The sequence below is a fragment of the Anolis carolinensis genome, chromosome 1, assembly GCF_035594765.1.
Source record: "Anolis carolinensis isolate JA03-04 chromosome 1, rAnoCar3.1.pri, whole genome shotgun sequence".
Taxonomy (NCBI): domain Eukaryota; kingdom Metazoa; phylum Chordata; class Lepidosauria; order Squamata; family Dactyloidae; genus Anolis; species Anolis carolinensis.
Window position 1 is genome coordinate 36,957,400 of NC_085841.1, and position 22,827 is coordinate 36,980,226.

The 22,827-nt window shown below is 41.9% G+C and overlaps 1 protein-coding gene across 7 annotated transcripts in view; it reads right to left on the reverse strand.

Annotated features, from left to right (window-relative positions):
- The window catches only part of aida (axin interactor, dorsalization associated), a 36,459-nt gene that overhangs the window by 1,053 nt on the left and 12,579 nt on the right, over positions 1-22,827 (reverse strand). For 3 of the 7 annotated variants that reach the window (XM_062972412.1, XM_062972432.1, XM_062972429.1), the window contains 7 exons: positions 18,053-18,106; positions 8,838-8,892; positions 5,480-5,543; positions 5,122-5,231; positions 2,532-2,588; positions 1,665-1,787; positions 514-636 (listed from right to left, as the gene is read on the reverse strand). In XM_062972412.1, the coding sequence (XP_062828482.1) occupies positions 514-636; positions 1,665-1,787; positions 2,532-2,588; positions 5,122-5,231; positions 5,480-5,543; positions 8,838-8,892; positions 18,053-18,106 (586 nt within the window). The remainder of the gene's footprint in view (positions 1-513; positions 637-1,664; positions 1,788-2,531; positions 2,589-5,121; positions 5,232-5,479; positions 5,544-8,837; positions 8,893-18,052; positions 18,107-22,827) is intronic. The other 4 variants (XM_062972420.1, XM_062972416.1, XM_062972422.1 and 1 more) reach the window with 4 other exon arrangements.

Sequence of the window (22,827 nt, forward strand, 5' to 3'; positions counted from 1 at the left end):
TTTAGAAATATTTGTCAAGTTGACACAAAGACAAGACAAAGAATCTACTCCACTCTCAGCCCTGGAATTTATGTGTTTACAAAGGATCTAAAGCAGAAGCAGGTAATACAATTCGCGGAGTCTTTAGACATATTCTGCTCCAGTACAAGTGAGATGTTTTCTTCAAAAGCTAACTGTCAAGCATGGCCCTTCACAGATAAGATAAACGGGCGGATGGATGGATGGATGTTGGGAAGGGGAAGGGAGAGATGGCACCTGGGTTGGCAACGTTTTCAAGCCCCTGCTGTACATCTTGAAATCAGGGGCAACCCTGCTCCCCAGCCCAGCAATGACTAATTAAAAAGCCAAGAAATGACTGAAGCCACATTTTGTTTTTCATCACAAAGCCCCTGTATGGTTATATAAGAGCAGATAGGGCCTTCAAGATGAGTGAGTTTCCAACTCCTGATTCACATTTAGCCTTGAGATGTTAGTCATACTTGGATGTGATTTTCAGTTCGGAATCATACCCACCTTTTGTTAATTTTTCAATGTGTCTCTGAATTTCAATGTCCACACAAAAATGAATGTATGTATCCTCTTTCCTTGAAGCAACTGGGGTGTCCTGCACAGGGGTCAGGTCTATTCCATTGAGATCTGTTGGAAAAAGGAGGAAAAGTTGGCACACTAAACAAAAAAGCTGCTGCAGTCTTCAGAATCTTAAAGCCAGGGCTGAACATATGGTAAAGATTGGGAGACTGCACGAGTCTCCAGGGGACACTAAAGGGCTCTGTGCCAAAGCTCCCAAAAGGCTGCCTTTCAAAAACACTATGCTGAAATTACCCCATTTCTTTGAAAAAGAGTCAGATACAAGCAATTCATCAATGTAAATATTTCCACTGTCAGCAAATATTTACATATGGGGGATCTACTTGAATGCTTTAACAAGTTATGCAAAGTGCAACCCATTGGATTGTTTATAACCTTTAGGGCCCCTGTGCACTTTTCCTTTTTGGTATTTGTGCAAAAACTGGCTGATAAAACCACCTCCAGAGGGATATTTCTCGCCACATTCCAGCCAAACTGTAACCTCCTGGTTGACAAAAAAAGATAAAACATTGGGGTGGCAAAACATGGTGAACCTACCTCGCCTAGACAAAAGGGAGCGAGATTCAGCCCAAATATGTTTTAAAATCTTACGAACATTGGACGGTGAGCCTTTAGGGTCTGGGATAACATTCCCAGGTCTTATGGAATTCACCTGAAGCTGGCATAGATAAATATTCATGTGCTATAGTTCCACTATTGCCAAGTCTATTCTAGTGGCACAGATCACAAATCAGAAGTGACCACAGATCACACTCTTCATGCCTGATCAGTCCAACAAAATAGCCTCCGGTGGCCTAGGGGATAAAAGCCCCGTGACTTGAAGGTTGGGTTGCTGACCTGAAAGCTGCCAGGTCTGAATCCCACCCAGGGAGAGTGCGGATGAGCTCCCTCTATCAGCTCCAGCTCCATGCGGGGACATGAGAGAAGCCTCCCACAAGGATCGTAAAAACATCAAAAACATCCGGGCGTCCCCTGGGCAACGTCCTTGCAGACGGCCAATTCTCTCACTCCAGAAGCAACTCTGGTTGCTCCTGACACGAAAAAGAAAAAAAAAGTCCAACAAAATAAGGAACTACCTTTCACACTAACTGTGATGTAGGGATCGATGCACTGTCCTGCATCTTTAAGACCAATTTTCTCTATTTTGATGGTAAGTAATGTCATCCCGGGTTCAGATGGTAATTGGGGTAATAAAGTACCTGGAAAGAAAATAAACCAGAGAGTTGAGGAACCAAATTAGAGCCTTTCTGTACAGTTTTCAGTAATGATACAAACATGTGTTGAATTGGATCTGGCAGTAATCCCCAGATGTACTCCCTGAGCACACTTAAGGCCAGAAATAAACCTTGATTTTTTAAAGTCCCTCATTTAGATGTAAAGTGGGCAGGCTTTAGGCTTATGGAATCACAACTGGATTTTACCTGCAGGTACAACTACAAACTTCTATTTAATCAATTACAATGAGCCAACAAAGTTTCCTGATGTTTCGGTCAAAGTCAACCAATTAAAGCAGCTACTAACCTTGGGGCCCGAAGACAGCAAATGGGTAGCAACAGAGGTTTACCCTGAGCTAGATTATGTGTGCAACTTTTGAAGGTAACAATTTACAGTTTTGATTTTGAGTCCAATACTACAAATGAGTACAAATTATATTCAAATATTCCTCTGCAAGGCTCATTTTTCAAATTATTTCCCCCCAAAAGATGGATTTGCTTCATATGAGCTTAATCTGGTAAAGCATTCAGTTATCTGGGAAAGTTTTAAACTTTATTTTTAATTCTTTGTGAACACAGGAAGAGACCAAACACTTATTGGGTGGGAGGATGCTTCTTGAAGATTTTAGAATAAAAGAGTTTTAACATTTAAAGCACAAGAACAATGCCTCAGAAGTATGAATATATTCACAAGTAACTGCTGCTGTTCACATTAAAATGTTATCATACCTTCATTGGCTCCTTGGTTAGATGAATGATGTAGAACATGGTTACACGATGGAGCCATACATGTAGAAGACAAGACCATGTACAGTTAGGCAGCACAATAATGCAGAATGGATGGAAACAAGCAGAGTGTACAGATGAAGCAAGTACAATGAAAGTTTCCAATTCAATAAAGCAGCTGACTGAAAATAGTTGTATACCATGTCTTTAAAATTCAGCATTCACAGGCTATCTCAAAGTTACATGCAAAAAACCCTCCTTTAAATAGTATTTCAGCACTATGTCTATGTATATATACATTTTGTCATGATACACAAAAAGGAGGAATACAACTTATAGAGAATATAAACTAGTGACCATAGGACTATTTCAGAAATAACTATCCTATAGTATGATGAGGAACTATCACATATATACACCCAATTTGTTGTAAGGACACTGTGGGGAAAAAACCCAAATACTGCAAGATTTGAGATGCATTGGGATCTGGAACCTCTGTTGAAGTGAATGAAAGCCCATCCCAGGAAGCATGTGGATGGTGATGGGTTCCAGATGGCTCTGAGAGATTCTGCTTTTGTCTTAGCAGGTTATTCCGCTAAAGATTTGATTGATCTGCTTTGAGCAGGAGATATGGTCACTCCTTGCAGAGTGGAAGCATGCTAGCCTACCTGTATTTTAGGGTAGTAGTCCTTAAGTTATCTGATATAGTGCACCAGACAGGTGATGTGCCAAAGACAGCATCATATGGAGCTAATTGGCTACAACTGTTAGGTTTTTTTTCTTTGAAACTTGCCATTTATCAGCAGCCAATGGCTCACAGACTGGTATCAGTTCACAAACCATCCCTTCAGAAATGCACTTCAAGTAGCATTGGTTTAGAGCAGGGGTTTTCAAATTGTGCTCTGGCCCTTGGGACGCCGCAGCACCAAGCTGCCTCCCACCTCCTTCTCTTTCCTCCTGAGAAATGCAGAGAAATTAAAGTTTTGAGCTGCTGCAAATAACAGTAGCAGCAGCAGCAGCAACATCTTTCTGGGGCAAAGACCCTTTCTCTCTCTCTCCCCCCCCCCCCCCCCACGCACTGCCCAGACTCTTATTATTATTATTAATTACTCTTATTATTATTACAACAAAGGCTAGGTAGCCATCTGTTGGGGTGCTTTGATTGTGCTTTTACTGCGTGGCAGAAGGGGGTTGGACTGGATAGCCCCTGGGAAATTCCATTAAAATACTGTTAAGTTTATTTTGGTTAAAATTGTTCTTCATCTTAAATATTGTTCTTTTCTTTTTTTCCCTTTTGCATTACAAATGAAATATGTGCAGTGTGTATAGGGGTTTTTTTACAGTTAGTTCACAGAAACACTCTCCATCCATCTGCCAATGGCTTGGACTGTCTGTCAAATTTTTAAACACAATGCGTCAAAAAGTTTGCCCACGCCTGGAAGAGATATGAAGACTATAAAAAGAAAGTAAAGGATTAGACTTACACAGGAGTCCCCGCGATAAAATAATGGAGAAATCTAGTATGAGACCAGTAAGACTCTTGAGAAGAATAAAAACGGGAAGAGAAAAGAATGGAAGACCAAAACAACTATTATCCTACATCCTATATTCCCTATTTCCCATACCCCAACCACTTGGTTCCCTTCCCTATTTCCTAGAGCCTAGAGTTTCAGACATTTCCCCAACCTATATCCCATCCCTCTCCTACACACCCCTTCCACACTTCTCCTTACCCCATTCAAAAATGTCCCTTTTACCTTGTATCACTGTAAAAATTTAACAAAAATCATAAAAAAGTTTGCCCATGCCTGATATATATACATTATATATAATAATATATAATATATAAACATGTCTTGGGGCTCCAAGATAAACTTTTGCTTCAAAAAGGGCCCCACAGATGAAAAGGTGTGAGAACCCCTGGTCTAGGAAATTGTCAGTGAGAAAATAAGCAAGATGCCAACTATAGTAACATTGGCAGAAAAGTAGGAGAATGTCTGATTAAACAAGGGGTAGAACCTATTTGAAGTGGCATGATAATATAGCCTGCAAAATCATCTCCCTGCCACCATTGTTTATGTAAAGAGTGATCAAATAAAGCTGTTCTGAATGGCTGGGTGTTTTAAAAAGAATTCAGATCATATGACAGCCTACTGTAATTAATGTGTCCACTACTTTGCAGATAAAGTTGCCAGGATCCATTCTAAATTGACTTTGATAACATAGCATCATATTTGATTCAGTTCATATGGAAGTTTGTTTGGCTAAAGGATATGAACAGGATCCCAGTAAGATAAGAAGTACCGCGTGTTTAGCAGATTCTTACCATTCTTGACTGATAAAATAGGTGTCATTCAGGCTAGTAAAAGACAGCTAAAACTGTTATTGTACATACAACCAATTCAGAAATGCTGTTTACAGTTAGAGCCTAATTGGAACATCCCTGCAGCAAATCCTTACTCCTCTATCCCCATGCTCCATTGGGTAGGCAACAGCCATTTCAAGTCTCATTTTAGAGATGAAAGCAGGGTATAAATAAACATAATAATAAAAGAAGCAGCAATAACAGCATTTGGGAAAAAACATGTCCTCCTACCTGGAACTCTGGCAGAAAATGTATCTGGAGATCCTGCTCCAGCCCCACCCTCCTCCTCATCTTCTTCATATTCTAAGTCCTCCTCTTCCCCAGGTGCCAAGATCCTCCTTTAAAACACACAAACACCACACAATTGAGGGTTGAGAAAACAGGGATCTTCATCATCTAATGTCTCAGCCCAATTCAGAAAAATGCTTGCATGATCAGAATGAGCTGAGACAAAATATGGATAGTTATTCAGACAGAAGTCAGAAATTTAGGAGTGATCCTAAAGAATTCTGTATCCCATGGATTTAGAAATGCATGGATTTCTAAACACTTCTGAAGGTACACTACTGATTAAATTGTTCCTTACCTTGGTGGAACAGGCTGAACATCAAAGGGGAATTCTTTATTATAGGTAAAAATATTCTTTAAAACTGCAAGGGAAAACAAGCATAAACAAGGAGTCAACATATAAAGAGACAGAGGCTTCCTGTTTTGCACTCTTATAACAGCACAATTCAGAAGCCATGCTGTTACCTGACTTCTATGACAAAGGTGATCCAAACAATGAAAAACTATTTGTAGAGCAAAGTCAGGTAATTGTAGAATTAAATTATGATCACATTTTATCTTACATGAAAACAAAATGCCATCATCTAAAGCACTACTACAATCCTGATAAAACACACAGAGAGAAACAAATTTTTCCCTCACATTCCATTCAGGCATACAAACACACAAGGCAGATTTTAAGAACATTATACAGGTGAATATTACCGTTTCCATAATGTAGTTGTCATAGAATCATTTAACTGTCACAGGAATAATCATTACAGGCAGTTACCGAGTTACATACATCTGATTTACAAATGATTCATAGTTAAAAATGAGGGTGAGATGATAGGAAGTGAGAGACATCTACCTCTAGGAAGGAAAATTCACTCCTGAAAGTTATCACAAGGAAAAGGTATCTCAACTGAAACTTTATTACCAATCCTTGTTTCCACAACCGGCCAAAATTTTCAAAATCCAATTATCACAAGGACAGGAAGTGAGGTGAAATCTTTTAAACAGAGACACAGACAGAAAAACAAATACTACAGTGGTGTTAACTCTTCCCTATACTATCCAAAACTTTTTAAACACACACACACACATCTCCAGCCATATATATAAAAAATGATGGAATCCCGGCAACCAACAAAACAACAAAACTAAACACCCCACAACCTTGAAAATTGACAGCACAACCCCTCATCCATGCCTCTAGGTTGATACAACAAAAAGAAAAGAAAAATAAAGTCCTAATTAGAGGGAGAGGAATAATTGTTTTTATCCAACTGCTGACAGTTAGAAGGCTAAGCTCTGTCCACTTGGTCTCCTAGCAACCCAATCAGCCCAGGGGACAGGCAAAGTTAGGCCTCACTTAGGCCTCTACCACACTGCCTATAAAATACAGATTATTATCTGATTTTAACTGGATTATATGGCAGTGTAGACTCAAGGCCCTTCCACACAGCTATATAACCCATTTATAATCTTATATTATCTGCTTTGAACTGCATTATCTTGACTCCACACTGCCATATAATCCACTTCAGTGTGCATTTTATCCAGTTGTGTAGAAGGGGCCTCATATAATCCAATTCTAAGCAGATAATATAAGATTATCAATATACAGCAGAGTCTCACTTATCCAACATAAACAGGCTGGCAGAACGTTGGATAAGTGAATATGTTGGATAATAAGAAGGGATTCAGGAACAGCCGATTAAACATCAAATTAGGTAATAATTATACAAATTAAGCACCAAAACATCATGTTATACAACAAATTTGACAGAAAAAGTAGTTCCATGTGCAGTAATGCTATGTAGTAATTACTGTATTTACAAATTTACACCAAAATATCACTGACTACAAAAACATTGACTACTAAAAGGCAGACTGCATTGGATAATCCAGAACATTGGATAAGCAAATGTTGGATAGGTGAGATTCTACTGTAATATGAAATAATTACTGTGGTAGAATAATACAGAACGATATAATCTCTAAAAACAGGACAGTAAATAAAGAGCAAACTCTGAAAGCAGGGAAATTGGGAATTCCACAAAGGAAACAATCAGGGCCAGCTAACACCTCCCAAGAAATGATTCTTCCAGAAAGGAAGCTGAGAAGGGAGTGAAGCAGTGTGTATTACCAAAGTCATCATCATCATTATTTTGCTGTGAATCGTGAAAATGAATACAATCTGGCTCCAAGTATTCAAAAACACTAAAATCAGAATATATAAAAATTAATGTGGTATAATAAAACAGAACAATACAATCTCTAAAATCAGAACACTAAATAAAGAACAACACTCTGAAAAAAGGGGAATTCCAGACAGGAAACAATCAGGGCCAGCTAACATCTCCCAACAAAGTATTCCCATCACCAAAGTCTGGCAAATCCTTTGTTTTCTGAGGGTCACAGACAGTAGAAGCACATAAAATATCGCAAACAACACCACTCTGAAAACAAGGGAATTCCAGACAGGAAACAATCAGGGCCAGCTAACACCTCCCAACAAAAAATTCACTCAGGGAGGAAACAGCCAGGCTTTAAAGCTGCAAGGCCATTACATGCTAATCATTTTCTCTAATTGCAGCATTCATACTTGCCTCCAACAGACAAAAAAAATATCAAAAATATTGTATATTCACAACCTTTAGGAAATAATATCCCCTGATGGCGGAGCATGTTAAAGCGCTGAGCTGCTGAACTTCTTGATCGAAAGTTCGCAGGTTTGAATTGGAGGAGCGGAGAGAGCCCCCACTGTTAGCCCCAGCTTCTGCCAAACCTAAACTTCAAAAACATGCAAATGAGAGTAGATGAATAGGTACTGCTTCAGCGGGAAGGTAATGGCACTCCATGCAGTCATACCACATGACCTTGGAGGAGTCTATGGACAACGCCGGCTCTTTGGCTTAGAAATGGAGATGAGCACCAACCCCCAGAGTTAGACACGACTGGACTTAATGTCAGGGGAAAACTTTTACCCTTTACCTTAACTACCACCAATTTCTCAATACTTTATTTCCCATACCACCATACCTCGCCACAGCAACGCGTGACCGGGTATATATATATATATGGGTGCCCCGGTGGCGAAGTGTGTTAAAGCACTGAGCTGCTGAACTTGCAGACCGAAAGGTCCCAGGTTCAAATCCCGGGAGCGGAATGAGCGCCCGCTGTTAGCCCCAGCTCCTGCCAACCTAGCAGTTCGAAAACATGCTAATGTGAGTAGATCAATAGGTACCGCTTTGGCATGAAGGTAACGGTGCGCCATGCAGTCATGCCGGCCACATGACCTTGGAGGTGTCTACAGACAACGCCAGCTCTTCGGCTTGAAAATAGAGATGAGCACCAAGCCCCAGAGTCAGACATGACTGGACTTAACGTCAGGGGAAACCCTTACCTTTACCATATATATATATATATATATATATATATTACACACACACACACACACATATATATATGGCTGGAGTTACATTTTTTAAAATGTGCTGTTCCGACGTACAAACAAATTCAACTTAAGGACAAACCTACAGAACAAACCTATCTTGTTCGTAACTTTGGGACTGCCTGTACATGGTATTTTCTACAATGTGGTATAGTGGTTGGAGCCCTCTGCTAGAACTTGTTTAAACATATTCCTTAATTAAAAGAAAAATACTTACTCGGTTCTAGTTTCTTCAGATCCTCTAGCTTAAATTCCTCCTGGGACTGTGTAGACTAAAAAGAAAGTAGTGTTACCTATCTATATGTATTAACAACTACAAGCGTCAGCCACAAAGATAAAACCAATGTTGTTTCCTTCTACCTGAAGTTTCTGACAAGGTTCTGTAGTTTCAACAAAGACAGTGAATTGTTTTATTTATTTTAAACTGCATTGTTGACCTAAAAGCAAAAGGCTGCTGAGACACAAAATCCTAATGATATAAAATTATGACTGCTTTATCCAGAAATTTCAAAAAGTTTACCAAGTCCTTTTATTGCAACTTACATATGTGCAACAGGAACACATTTTGTCCCATCTTTAACAATTCTGTAATTCTTTAGAAAAAGAGAATTTATATATATATAATGAGAAAGTCAACTTTTGCCGATAGGTATATTAGCATCTAGTAATTTTCCATATTTGATTTATCTATTTTTCAAAACATATACACACAATGGTCCCATTAAATAAAAGAGGAAAATAGTTTCCTGCCTAAGAAGCTATGATTCAGGATGAACTTTATAGGATTAGAATCAGAATAAAAACAGTCAGGATCCCTGTTTTTAGTTTGCAACCTATGCCTTATTTAAAAGGGCTGTAGCAGTCTCACTCCAGGCTAGCGAATAAGGCTAACAACAACATCAAAATCAAAGTAGACAGGTGGGACCTTGTACTAAACAAGATGGAAGTAGCACACATCATGGAGATGAAGGAATAGGAAGTAGCATACATCACCAGTTTGTAGGAATAGGAAGAAACAAAAATGAAAACAAGGAATCCAACAATTCTATCGTTTTTTGCTCAGTTTAATTAATTAAATATCTTTTTAATCTAAACATCCAAGTAGCATTTTAATAGTCTATTTTAGCACCAATGAATTCTGTGTAAAAGACAGAGGCCAAAGCTCAATACTTGATGAGCTAATGGCTGAACACGCCTCGAGGTATGCTGCACAACCGAAATTTCAACCATAAGAATATTTTTGTGACAAAGGAACAATTTCCAAATCACCAAAGTCTGTTTCTATGCCAATAGAAAATATGCCTGGAATTGCCACCTGATTGTAGCAAATTGTCTCCATGTACCATCATTCTGCATCAAGATCAGTAATGTCCAGCCTTTTCAATTGGGCCCTGGGAAGTGGACAGCCTTTGTTTTAAGTTACTCACTTTATATTTTACTTTCACTCTGAGCCTGTCTAAATACTACACTAAACAAGCATGGGACAATCAACTTTCTTCCAACAGTCAATGAGAGCTGAAGTTGTGTATCCCAATGTCATACGATGTGAATAGAAAGAATTGAAAGCATGCCAGCCAAGTAGAAATCAAAGTCCACTATCTCTTTTTTTTCGTAGGATGTCATCAATACAAACATTTCTAGCTTTCCTCAAATGTTGGCAGGAATTCTTCAGAATTCTCAGAAATTATAACCTGGCCCCTGCTCCTCCTTGTGGAACATGCATCCATGCTCATGCCCCACTCCTCTTCCAGCCTAAGCATTTCAAAAGTCCAGTGTACACTTTGCACACAGAAGGTTCATTATTTCATCTTAATCTTTAAGTACAGAAGACAATACAGGACCTGGCAGTCCTATGGGGGTATAAGGTAACTTTGTATCTAAAATCCCAGCTCAGGGCCATAAAGTGCAACTGATCTCTCTGTTGTGTGAAACTATGATTAATATACAGCAGTGTGGAGTGTTCTGAGCATACTTTAGCATGGCTGAAGGAAACCAAGTTTCTCCCAAGGATATATTTGAATGGTGATTTTCTCTTTTCTCCACAATTTCTGCAAAGGAAACTGAAATGGTGATGAAAAGACATAAATATACCCAGAATGCATGATCATCCCAACCACCTCCAAAGTACATTTTGTTAAGCACAATTTCTTTTCTTTTGAATACAGGTCACAAATCCCTTCATATGAATCCTATGGGGTCCATCTGGTAAGACTTGAATGCCATTTGACAGGAAATTTGGGGAATGGTGTAATGAAATTCTTCTGCCGAAGATATAAAACTGGTATAAAGCCACCATCACCACCTTCCATAGTGAAATCTTCCTCTTTTTGGAAATCACCTGCTTTTTTTTATTCCTCCTATTTCTGAAGCCTTTGCTTCATGCACCGAGAACTAAACAAACAAATATACAATATTTATTTATTCATTTATTTATTTATTTATTTACAGTATTTATATTCTGCCCTTCTCACCTCAAAGGGGACTCAGGGCGGATCACATTATGTACATATAGGGCAAACATTCAATGCCCATAAACACATCGAACTGAGACAGACAGACAGACAGACAGACAGACAGCAATTTAACTTTCTCCTGAGGGGATGTTCGACTCTGGCCACAGGGGGGAGCAGCTGCTTCATCATCCACTCTGACGGCACTTCCTGTCACGACCCAGGCAGCAGAGGCACCAATAACCATACACAGAGGCCAGAATCTAACTAATATCTTTATTGAAGGAATATATAAAGTTAATAAAAACAAGTGTAGAAAATAGTCCAGAATTAGACCCTTCAGGAAAGGTCAGAATTAGTCCAAAAAAGCAATGTCCAATAAGAAATATTAAGGTCCAAAGTTGTAATCCAATAACCGAAACACTCACTTTGCCAAGCAAAGTGAGGGGAGATGACAAGGTCCTTTAGTCCATAAAACTTGAGCGTGGCTAGGAAATAACTTGATACTTGAAACAAGGCTTGAACGTGGAACAAGGTAACTAAGAACAAGAACAAGGTCCGTGGAATAACTTGGTAAAATCCGTGAAACAAGGCAAGGATTAGTCCTGGGAAACAAGGCAAAGTCCGTAGGTAAACAAGGCTGGGAAGCAAGGCGAAGGCTGGATAGCAAGGCAAGGCTTGAGCTGAAGCGAGGCTTGAATCGGAGCGCGCTGTCCAGACACAACTCGCTCCGTAGGCTGACGAATTGACTCCGCGAAGTTGCTACGCGGGCAAAACACCTATATAGAGTCCAACTTTCTCACCAAAGCGATTCTCTGGGAATCAGAAACGAAAGCTAAACTCTGAGACCAGATGTTAAACTCCTTAAAGATTCTCACGAGAACCAATGTTAATTGGCAACATTCTTAGCTGCTATCCTCGCACTCCTGCGCGAAGCTGAATCCAAACTTCTCTGTTGTTTACAAAACTCCCGGCGCAAGAACACGGGAGAAGTAGGCTCTGGGGTTGTTTGACATACTTCTGGGGCACAACTTTCTTGCAGGTGCAAGGTTTCCAGATCTGCCTGGGAAAGATCTGGCTGAGAGGAATCCAGTTCAGACTGGGAAGGTAAAAAACCCAAGTTTTCATCTTCATCAGGGATTACAATGTCCTGAGCAGGACTACAAGGCCCATGGTTCATCACACTATCCCCCTCCTCAGGGCCCCTCCCAAACTGGGGTCCTCTCCCCGAGGCGCGAGGTCGCGGTTTGGTGGGATAGGTCAGATGGAAGCGACGGGTTAGATCAGGAGCATGGACTGTGGAGGCGTCTTCCCAAGAGCGTTCCTCAGGCCCAAAACCCACCCAGTCAATGAGATATTGTAGGCGGCGGCGATGAAAGCGAGAATCCAAAATGTCCTCAACCTCGAACTCCTCCTCCCCATTCATCAAAACAGGAGGGGGGGCCGGCCGGTCTGTATCAGGACGCACACCATCCGCCGGAAGGAGCAGGGAACGGTGAAACACTGGGTGAATGCGCATTGAACGCGGAAGTTGGAGTTTGAAAGTCACGGGGTTTAATTGCGCCACCACTGGATAGGGGCCAATGAAGCGGGCATCTAACTTCCGGCATGGGCGGTGGGAGGGCAGAAAGCGAGTGGACAGGAAAACCCGATCTCCTACCTTGATTTCGGGGCCCGGCTGGCGGTGTTTGTCAGCGTGGCGTTTATAGTCCTCCTTGGCTTGGTCCAGTTGCTGGAGTAAAAGTTGTTGCACCGCTGTGAGTTCCTGCAGCCAATCCTCTGCTGCGGGAACTTCTGAAGTTTCAATGACAGGGGGAAAGAAACGTGGATGGAAACCGTAGTTTGCAAAGAACGGCGTTTCTTTTGTAGAAGCTTGAACTCCATTATTGTAGGCAAACTCAGACAGTGGTAACAGAGAAGCCCAATTGTCCTGTTGGTAGTTTACATAACAGCGAAGATACTGCTCCAAAGTGGCATTGGTGCGTTCCGTTTGCCCATCTGTTTGGGGATGATGAGCTGAAGATAAGCGAGAGTCTATGCCCAATAGTTTTTGTAGTGCCTTCCAAAAACGAGAGGTGAATTGAGATCCACGGTCTGTGACTAAACTCTTGGGCAATCCATGTAGTCTGAAAACATGCTGAAGAAATAGATCCGCAGTTTCTTTGGCCGTGGGGAGGCCTTCGCAGGGAATGAAATGGGCTGACTTGGTGAATAGGTCCACCACCACTAAGATCGTGGTGAATCCACAGGAAGGTGGTAGGTCAGTGATGAAATCCGCGGAAATTATTTCCCATGGGCGAGATGGGGTAGGAAGGGGGTGCAAAAGCCCTGAGGGCTTCTCCCTTCGTATCTTGGAGCGCTGGCATACTGGGCAGGTGTTGACATATTTTTCCACATCCTTGCGGATCTTGGGCCACCAAAAATCTCTTAGGATCAAATGCATGGTTTTAAATAGTCCGAAGTGTCCTGCTGGTTTGCAGTCATGACACAGACGAAGCGCTTTTTCCCTGCCCGGTCCGGGTGGGATATAAACATGATTTCTATAGCAGAGCAGCCCATCTTTAAGCGAAAAAGGAAAATGCAGACCTTGGCGAAGTTGGTCCTGCGCCCAGGCATCTGCCTGCTGACTAGCCCTGATTTCTTGAGCACAGATGGGTCCTGGAGTAGGGGAAGTTGAACCAATGGGACTGGATTTGGTGTTCCCCACTGTGAGCGTGGCAAAGTTCTCAGGTTGTAGCAGTTGGGATTCAAAGGTCTCCTTGCGTCCTGCAGCGTATTCCGGTTTACGTGACAGGGCGTCTGCTTGCTTGGTTTGAGCTGGGGTCACATAATGAATCTGGAAGTTGAAACGTTCAAAGAATAAAGCCCAACGTTGCTGCCTCTGATTTAGTTTGCGGGCAGTTCTTAGATGTTCTAGATTACGATGATCAGTGTGGACTTCAATGGGGAATTTGGCCCCTTCTAGCCAATGTCTCCAAGTTTCAAAGGCTGCCTTTATGGCCAGTAGTTCTTTTTCCCAAATGGTGTAATTCCTCTCTGGTGTGGTTAGTTGACGAGAATAAAAGGCACAGGGGTGGAGGTGATCTCCCACCGGTTGTAAGAGTACAGCCCCAATTGCCACATCAGAGGCGTCCGCTTGCACCACAAAAGGGGTTCCAGGATTTGGGTGCTGTAGAATTGGCTGGGAGGTGAATAGTTTCTTCAGTTGCTGGAACCCTTTCTCTGCTTGATCAGTCCAGCGGAAAGGCTGCTTTCCACGGATGCAGCTAGTGATGGGGTCGGACCAGCGGGCAAAATCTGGAATGAACTTGCGGTAGTAGTTCGCGAACCCCAAGAAACGCTGCACCTCCTTCTTGTTAGTTGGCGCCCGCCATTCCAATACTGCTGAAACTTTGGCTGGATCCATGGAAAGCCCTAGAGGCGAGATGCGGTAGCCAAGGAAATCTACCTCTTGTAGATCAAAAGCGCATTTTTCTAGCTTGGCATAAAGTCCATGATCCCGCAGTCGTTGCAACACCATTTTGACGTGGTTCTCATGTTCTGATTGTGATCTGGAAAACACCAAAAAATCGTCCAAGTAGATTATCAAGAATCTGCCTAGATAGTCCTGAAAAATATCGTTGACAAAATGCTGGAACGTTGCGGGAGCTCCGCATAAACCGAAATTCATAACTCGGGACTCGAATAATCCGAATTTAGTCTGGAAGGCGGTCTTCCACTCGTCCCCTTCTCTGATGCGAACTAGATTATAAGCCCCCCGAAGATCCAGCTTGGTGTAGACCTTGGCTCCTCGGAGTCGGTCCAGTAGATCCGAGATTAAGGGCAGGGGATAGCTGTTCCGCTTGGTGATATTGTTCAATGCTCTGTAGTCCACCACCAAGCGTAATTCCCCTGACTTCTTCTTCACAAACATCACTGGGGAGGCGGCTGGGGATTGAGAGGGTCTGATGAACCCCTTGCGAAGGTTTGTCTCTAAGAATTCCCTGAGAGCTTCTTGCTCTGGTTCAGTCAGGGAGTAGAGATGCCCTCGCGGGATCGGGGCCCCCTCCACCAGGTCAATGGCACAGTCATAAGGTCTATGAGGGGGTAATTTTTCGGCTTCTTTCTCATTGAATACATCCCAATACTCGGAGTACTTCTTTGGCAAGGTGATGATGGGCTCGGAGTCTGTGGCATGGCATACCTTGGCTACGAGGCAATGGTTTTGGCAGTACGGTGAAGCAAACTGCAGTTCTCTGTTGGACCAGGAGATGTTAGGGTCGTGGAGTGTCAGCCATGGAATTCCCAAAATCACAGGGAAATGGGGAACCTCGGTAACAAAGAAGGAAATCTCTTCCATATGTTCCCTTATCCACATCCTGGTGGGCTCCGACCACTGGCTTACGGGGCCCGTCTTGAGGGGACGGCCGTCTATGGCTTGCACCACACGGGCATTCTTGAAATCATGATATTGTAATCCCAGAGAGTCGGCATACTCTCTATCGATGAAATTGTTGGTAGCTCCAGAGTCTATCATGGCGTGGATCATGACGGGTCCCCTTTTTGCTGACCATAATGTGACCACGAGAAGGAACAGGACCCCGGTTGGCGGCTCTTGGATGGATTTTTTGACCGGGTTGGCGAGCCTCTCTACACCCGGTCGTTGGCTTCCCCCGCCGGCTGTGTGCCAGTCGGCTCAGACGCCTTCGACTCCGTGGAGGACGCCGCCGCAAGACGGGCGGCAGGCTTCCCTTTGGCTGGGCACTCTCTGGCGAAGTGGCCCCCGTTCCCGCAGTACCAGCAGAGGTTCAAGCGTTGACGACGGGCCTTCTCGGCGGCATCTAGTCTGGGACGCACATTGCCCAACTGCATCGGCACCTCCTCGCCTCCTCTAGGGTATGGGGTTGGCGGTGGGGGTCTCCACACCGGACGTGGCTGAACACTGGCGGGAGCGGGGGGTTTTGCCCCGGCTCTACCGCCCTGGCCTCGAACCCATTGTTTCCTGTTGGCAATCATGACTTCAGCCCGTAAACATTGATCAATGAGTGCCTCGAGGGTCTGGGGAGGATCCACCTTGGAGATTTCTTCCAGCATTTCAATGTTGAGACCCTCCCGAAATTGTCCTCTGAGGGCTACATCGTTCCAGCCGGTGTTGTGGGCCAGCACGCGGAACTCGGCTATGTACTGAGACATGGGTCTGTCTCCTTGAAGGAGGCGCCGGAGTTTGTGACCGGCTGCCTCCAAATTGTCCTCGATTCCCCAGGTCTCCTTAAGGTGATCCAAGAAGCGTTGTGCTGAACTTAGGTGGGGGGAGGCTTGATCAAACAGGGCCGTCGCCCAGCTAGCCGCTGGTCCGTCTAGAAGACTGTAGACCCACGCCACCTTGATGTCTTCTTGGGGAAACTCGGCATCACGGGCCTCTAGATAAGCTTGACATTGGCGGCGGAAAACATGAACCTTAGCAGCTTCTCCAGAAAACTTGGTAGGCAACGCCATGGCCGGGAGGCGAACTCCGCGCTCCCTCAACCCTTTTATTTCTCCATCCTGCGCGTTGAGTCTGTCACGGATGCGGTCCACTTCGTCCTTGCTGATGGTGTAGCTGAGCGGCTGTCCAGCCGGCGCGGCTCCGGTAGACATCCTGGCCTCGGTTAGTTGGTGCTTATGGGTGGCGGAGTCAAACTGTCACGACCCAGGCAGCAGAGGCACCAATAACCATACACAGAGGCCAGAATCTAACTAATATCTTTATTGAAGGAATATATAAAGTTAATAAAAACAAGTGTAGAAAATAGTCCAGAATTAGACCCTTCAGGAAAGGTCAGAATTAGTCCAAAAAAGCAATGTCCAATAAGAAATATTAAGGTCCAAAGTTGTAATCCAATAACCGAAACACTCACTTTGCCAAGCAAAGTGAGGGGAGATGACAAGGTCCTTTAGTCCATAAAACTTGAGCGTGGCTAGGAAATAACTTGATACTTGAAACAAGGCTTGAACGTGGAACAAGGTAACTAAGAACAAGAACAAGGTCCGTGGAATAACTTGGTAAAATCCGTGAAACAAGGCAAGGATTAGTCCTGGGAAACAAGGCAAAGTCCGTAGGTAAACAAGGCTGGGAAGCAAGGCGAAGGCTGGATAGCAAGGCAAGGCTTGAGCTGAAGCGAGGCTTGAATCGGAGCGCGCTGTCCAGACACAACTCGCTCCGTAGGCTGACGAATTGACTCCGCGAAGTTGCTACGCGGGCAAAACACCTATATAGAGTCCAACTTTCTCACCAAAGCGATTCTCTGGGAATCAGAAACGAAAGCTAAACTCTGAGACCAGATGTTAAACTCCTTAAAGATTCTCACGAGAACCAATGTTAATTGGCAACATTCTTAGCTGCTATCCTCGCACTCCTGCGCGAAGCTGAATCCAAACTTCTCTGTTGTTTACAAAACTCCCGGCGCAAGAACACGGGAGAAGTAGGCTCTGGGGTTGTTTGACATACTTCTGGGGCACAACTTTCTTGCAGGTGCAAGGTTTCCAGATCTGCCTGGGAAAGATCTGGCTGAGAGGAATCCAGTTCAGACTGGGAAGGTAAAAAACCCAAGTTTTCATCTTCATCAGGGATTACAATGTCCTGAGCAGGACTACAAGGCCCATGGTTCATCACACTTCCTCACTTCCTCATTCCAACGTTGCAAATTAGTTAAACTTGCCTCCCCACTTTTATAAGTGGTACCTTATTTCCTACTTGATAGATGCAACTATCTTTCGGGTTGCTAGGTCAGCAACTAGCAGGGGCTATATTTTATTTTTAATTGACGGGTGCTCACCCCGCCACGGGCTGGCCTCAAACTCATGACCTCATGGTCAGAGTGATTCATTGCAGCAGCTTTTTATCAGCCTGCGCCACAGCCCAGCCCCAATATCTCCATATGACAAGTTTTTTCATGAATACTTTGTCATTTTACATTTACCAAAATACATAAAGAAATTTAAAAATACTAGGGTGAAATTGTACCTGCAATGCTGCACTCCTGAGTTCCAAGCATGTTGCAATCTTTGCTAAGGTTTTCTGAAAAAGAAAAAGTTGACTAATTCAATGTATTCCATTAGAATAATGCCTTTAAACATGAACACTAATCTCTTCTATGTTAGGCTCTGGATTGCAGTCACCAATCTAGTCTTGTTAAGAGATAGCACTGTGACTATTAAAATTACATAGGCAATAGTAAGCAAGACAGGCTTACGTTTCCGAGAGTGGTTTGCCACATTACAATTTTGTATATTTTGGCCACATGTCTGCATCAAATCATATACACTTTGTCATGAGCGTTCTGTTGTGTAATACTGTGTGTTTAGAAGTATAATAACATCTTATATAAAGTGCCCCATGTTATTCTTACAGACAAGTTACTAAAATCAGGGCTAGATTATATTATTGTTGGATGAGGGTTTTTTTTACTGATTGACTGACTAAATCCAAAGAGTGCTCACTAATGGTTCCACCTCATCTGGAGGAAGTGGAGTACTCTAGGATTCTGTCCTGGGCCCAGTGTTATATAGCACCTTTATAAGAAACATGGATGGAAGAATAGAGGGCACACGTATCCAGTTGGGAGAACACATCAAATCAGGAAGGGTACCTAAAGCTCCAGAGACTAGAATCAGGATTCAATATGACCTAAACAGATTGGGGAGCTGTTGTTAATAATAAAACAGAAGAATTAACTAACAAAATGAATTTAAACAGGAATAAATGTAAGGTACATTGAGGCAGGAAAAATAAAATGCATAAATGAGGAGACACCTGGCTTGACATGTAAAAAGGACAAGGGGTCTTATTAGAGCTAGGCACGATTCATAGGATGATGCAGAAGTAAAAAAAAGGCAATGCGATTCTAGGCTGCATCAATAGGGTCACAGAACCAAAACTGAGGGGGATAATGGCACCACGCTATTCTTCTTTAGTCAAACTCACCTGGAATATTCTGTCTGGACCGGTTCTAGCTACTAGAATTCAAGAAGGATATTGACAGGCTGGAATGGATCTAGAGAAGAGTGACTGAAATGGTAAGAGATACAAGCCCTATGAGAAATGGCTTAAGGAGCAAGTTTGGAGAAGAGATGACTGAGAAGTAAGAAGACTGAGATGGCTAATCTTTAAATATGTGAAGGGATGTCATGTAGCAGGCACAAGCTTTTTTTTTCTATGGCTCCAGAGACTAGGACATGAACCAATGGATTCAAGTGCAAGCAAGTAAAAAGAAAGAAAGAACGACATAACAGAGACACACAGAGAAACAGAAAGAGAAATTCCAACTAAGCACCAGGAATAACTTCTTTAAAGGAAGAATTGTTCAGCAGTGAAATGGAATGCCTTGGACAGTAGTGGACACCATCATTGGGGAATACTTTACATCTATATCCTGCATAGACAGGGTGTTGGTCTAGATAGCTTTTGCAATACCTTTTTTGCAAATGATCCCACACCAGACTCACCTCCAACAGAAAAAAGCAAGTGTGAAACTATTATGAATTAAAATCATAGTATATAAAAGCTTTACTAACAAATGTAAAAAGATAAATACGTTTTGTTCTTTCCCCTCCCTCTACATTCCTTCTGATCCCCTGCTGTACTATGTCAGAGGTAAATAAGATATCAGCCTGCTTTCCTTTCCTGGCTTAAGAGCAATGCTTACAGCCATGTTTCCTCTTTTGAAATTAGAGCATTACAACAGCTGGAACTTGCCAACTGCTCTTTGTTGGGAAGCAGAAAGGTTTAAAACCATGTTTGAAGATATTTGAGAGTTGAAGAATGATAACACATTCGGACTTGTTCAGGAGAAACTTGGAGTTAAAAGAATTAGGGTGTTTTTTTTGGTTAGAAGACATCTATTGAATGGTGGCAAGATACCAGCAAGTATTATTCATAACTGTTTCTCAGGAACCACACCCAATGCAAATGTGTTTTTTTAAAGAAGAAAACAATACACTTCAGCTAACATTTTCCCCAAGTATTATTATCTCCAGTAAATTGCTTCATTTTTCAACAATGGAAACATCAACATTTTGGTAAATGCATTAAAGTTTGTAAAGCGCTCTGCCTAGAGGATCTTCATTGCCCGATGATGTCAAAAGTGAAATTTTAAGAGAGTGCCTAACCAGTACTAGATACATTAACCACCAGCTATGCTGTGCAAGCTTGTGCTAACAAATGTATTACAGACTTCTTACAAAAGGGCTTATAGTACAGTTGGAATTTTGCTTGGTTAGAGGCTTAAGTCACTAATTAAAACTATTGTTTTGTTAGTTGATGGCTGTATGTGTATTTCAATAATGGCTAGCTTGTCACAAAACAAGATTTTAATGACTTCACACAAACAAGTATAATGGAAAAATCAAGAAGAAAAATCCCTTCCACAACAGCCAAGGACTTAAGAGGTCACAACCACAGAATGGGAAAGTAGGTGTAATCAGACAGAAGGAATGAGCCAACAAAAGAGATTCAACTAGTGCAAGGAAAACAGAGTTGTCACCATTTGAACACCAGAATGTGACCTACATTTTTCCTACATTCAAAGAAGTAGGAAATATTGCTGAAAGGTTCACAGCCTCACTTCAAATCCAAATCCACTGTGTTTGTCCATCCCTTGTACCCTGTGCGCTTCTCTGTGGGGTTATTCTTTTCTGATCTACTTGCTGCTTGTGACCTGTTTATTTTCAGATCTGAACACCATCTTTGGGCCTGAACATATGAACCATATAAACCCAGAAGGCATTGGCAAAATAAGTCTCCGAGTTACTAGGGCACAATTTCTATTCTCAATAGTTAGATTTTCCTCGCAAAATTAAAAAAAAAAAATCACAAAACCATAAGAGTTGTAACAGACTTTGAGGACCATCAAACCTACCCCTTGCCATTCAAGAATATACCAATGAAAGCATTGCTTTCAGAGATCATCTCTTGAGGTTTAAAGCAAGAACCATTAAATGCTACCAATTAGCAAGACAGAGAAATAAGAAAAGGAGCATAAGATTAATACAAACCCTTGAATTAGAGTAGTCACTTATAGTTATCATCAGTGATGGAATGCATCTGGTATTAACGTCTGTTCCTCAGCTCTTTCGGAGGAAGGGCAATAGATAGATAAACCAATATTGTCACAGGGTATTTCAGCTTCCCTACTGTGACTATTTCTGAGCCTCCCCAGGACATGTTTTGACAAGGCAAGGAGTTCTGTTCCCATCCCACAGCACATTTATTCTTTATGGTTTGTCTGCATGAGAATGCAGTGCTCAACAAAAGGGATCCCACAGAGGCTTAGAAAACACAATATCTTCTCTATACAAAAGGGAAGGGGTCCTTGATCTGCTAATTTTCCCCTTCCTCATGCTCTTCACCCTAAGCTTTTCCAGATAGAAAACTTTCACTTTCCGAGTAATATAAGATAAAATAATGTAGCACCATCTTTAGACAAAATACTTCCACCCACCCTATTGCTGAGGGACTGTACTGAGATTGCTAGAAAAGAAAGAATGAAGGATAGTTATTAGCTACATCCAGCTTGAGCACAACATAGCACTGAGTGTTATCACTACTGGTTCAATCCCAATCTGCATATATATTTGGGCCATGGAATACAACAGATCAGTAATATATTTTTCCCACTGGCTACAACTATTTCTTTTTTAGAAGTTCTCTGGGGAGTTGTAGCAGATGGTATTTTCAATGGTATTTCCCAAATGGCAAGCTCATAGTATGGCACTCAAACAATATTAATATAACACCAGTACAGTAGAGTCTCACTTATCCAACATTCGCTTATCCAACGTTCTGGATTATCCAACGCATTTTTGTAGTCAATGTTTTCAATACATCGTGATATTTTGGTGCTAAATTCGTAAATACAGTTATTACTATGTAGCATTACTGCAGATTTAACTACTTTTTCTGTCAAATTTGTTGTGTAACATGATGTTTTGGTGTTTAACTTGTAAAATCATAACCTAATTTGATGTTTAATAGGCTTCTCCATAATCTCTCCTTATTATCCAACATATTCGCTTATCCAACGTTCTGCTGGCCCGTTTATGTTGGATAAGTGAGACTCTACTGTACTTCATAAGCCTGAAAACAGAAATAATGTGACGCTTAGTAACCTTGTTCAACTATATAAAAGTAATAACATAAACTATATAAAAGTAATAACATAAGAAGTATTCAATATGTTTCAATATTCAATGTTTGAAGTATTCAATAACACAAATTATGAGAAATGTATAACAGTAGTTCTCTTAGACCACATGTAACAGAATTTGAGGATACAGAAAAGATATCCATGCCAGATTTAAACTTTCCAGGAGGTTCTGAAGCAGGTAGAAGTGAGAGGAGGAGAGGATAAGGACCTCAGTGATAAAATACAAAGGAATAAATAATCAAATAGTTGTCCTCTATAATAGACAACTATTGCCCTGTGTCCAAGACCTTGCTTTTTGAGCAAGGTCTTGGAGCATATTGTGGCTTCCCCAACTCCAGGGATTTCGGAGAGGTTTTTTTTTTAAAAAAAAACAACACAAAAGTGAAGCTGTCTATCTTATTATAAGAATATGTAACAGATCCCTAAGATTGGACTCTGTACCAAAGGAATGCAGAACAGCTAATGTGATGCCAGTTTTAAAATAGAGATTGAGGTCCAAGCAACTATAGATCAGTTAACTGTCCAGGTAAATCAGTGAAAAGTGGTAGCAAACTTAAAATCATCAGGCATATTAAGGGACAAAACTGCTGAAATG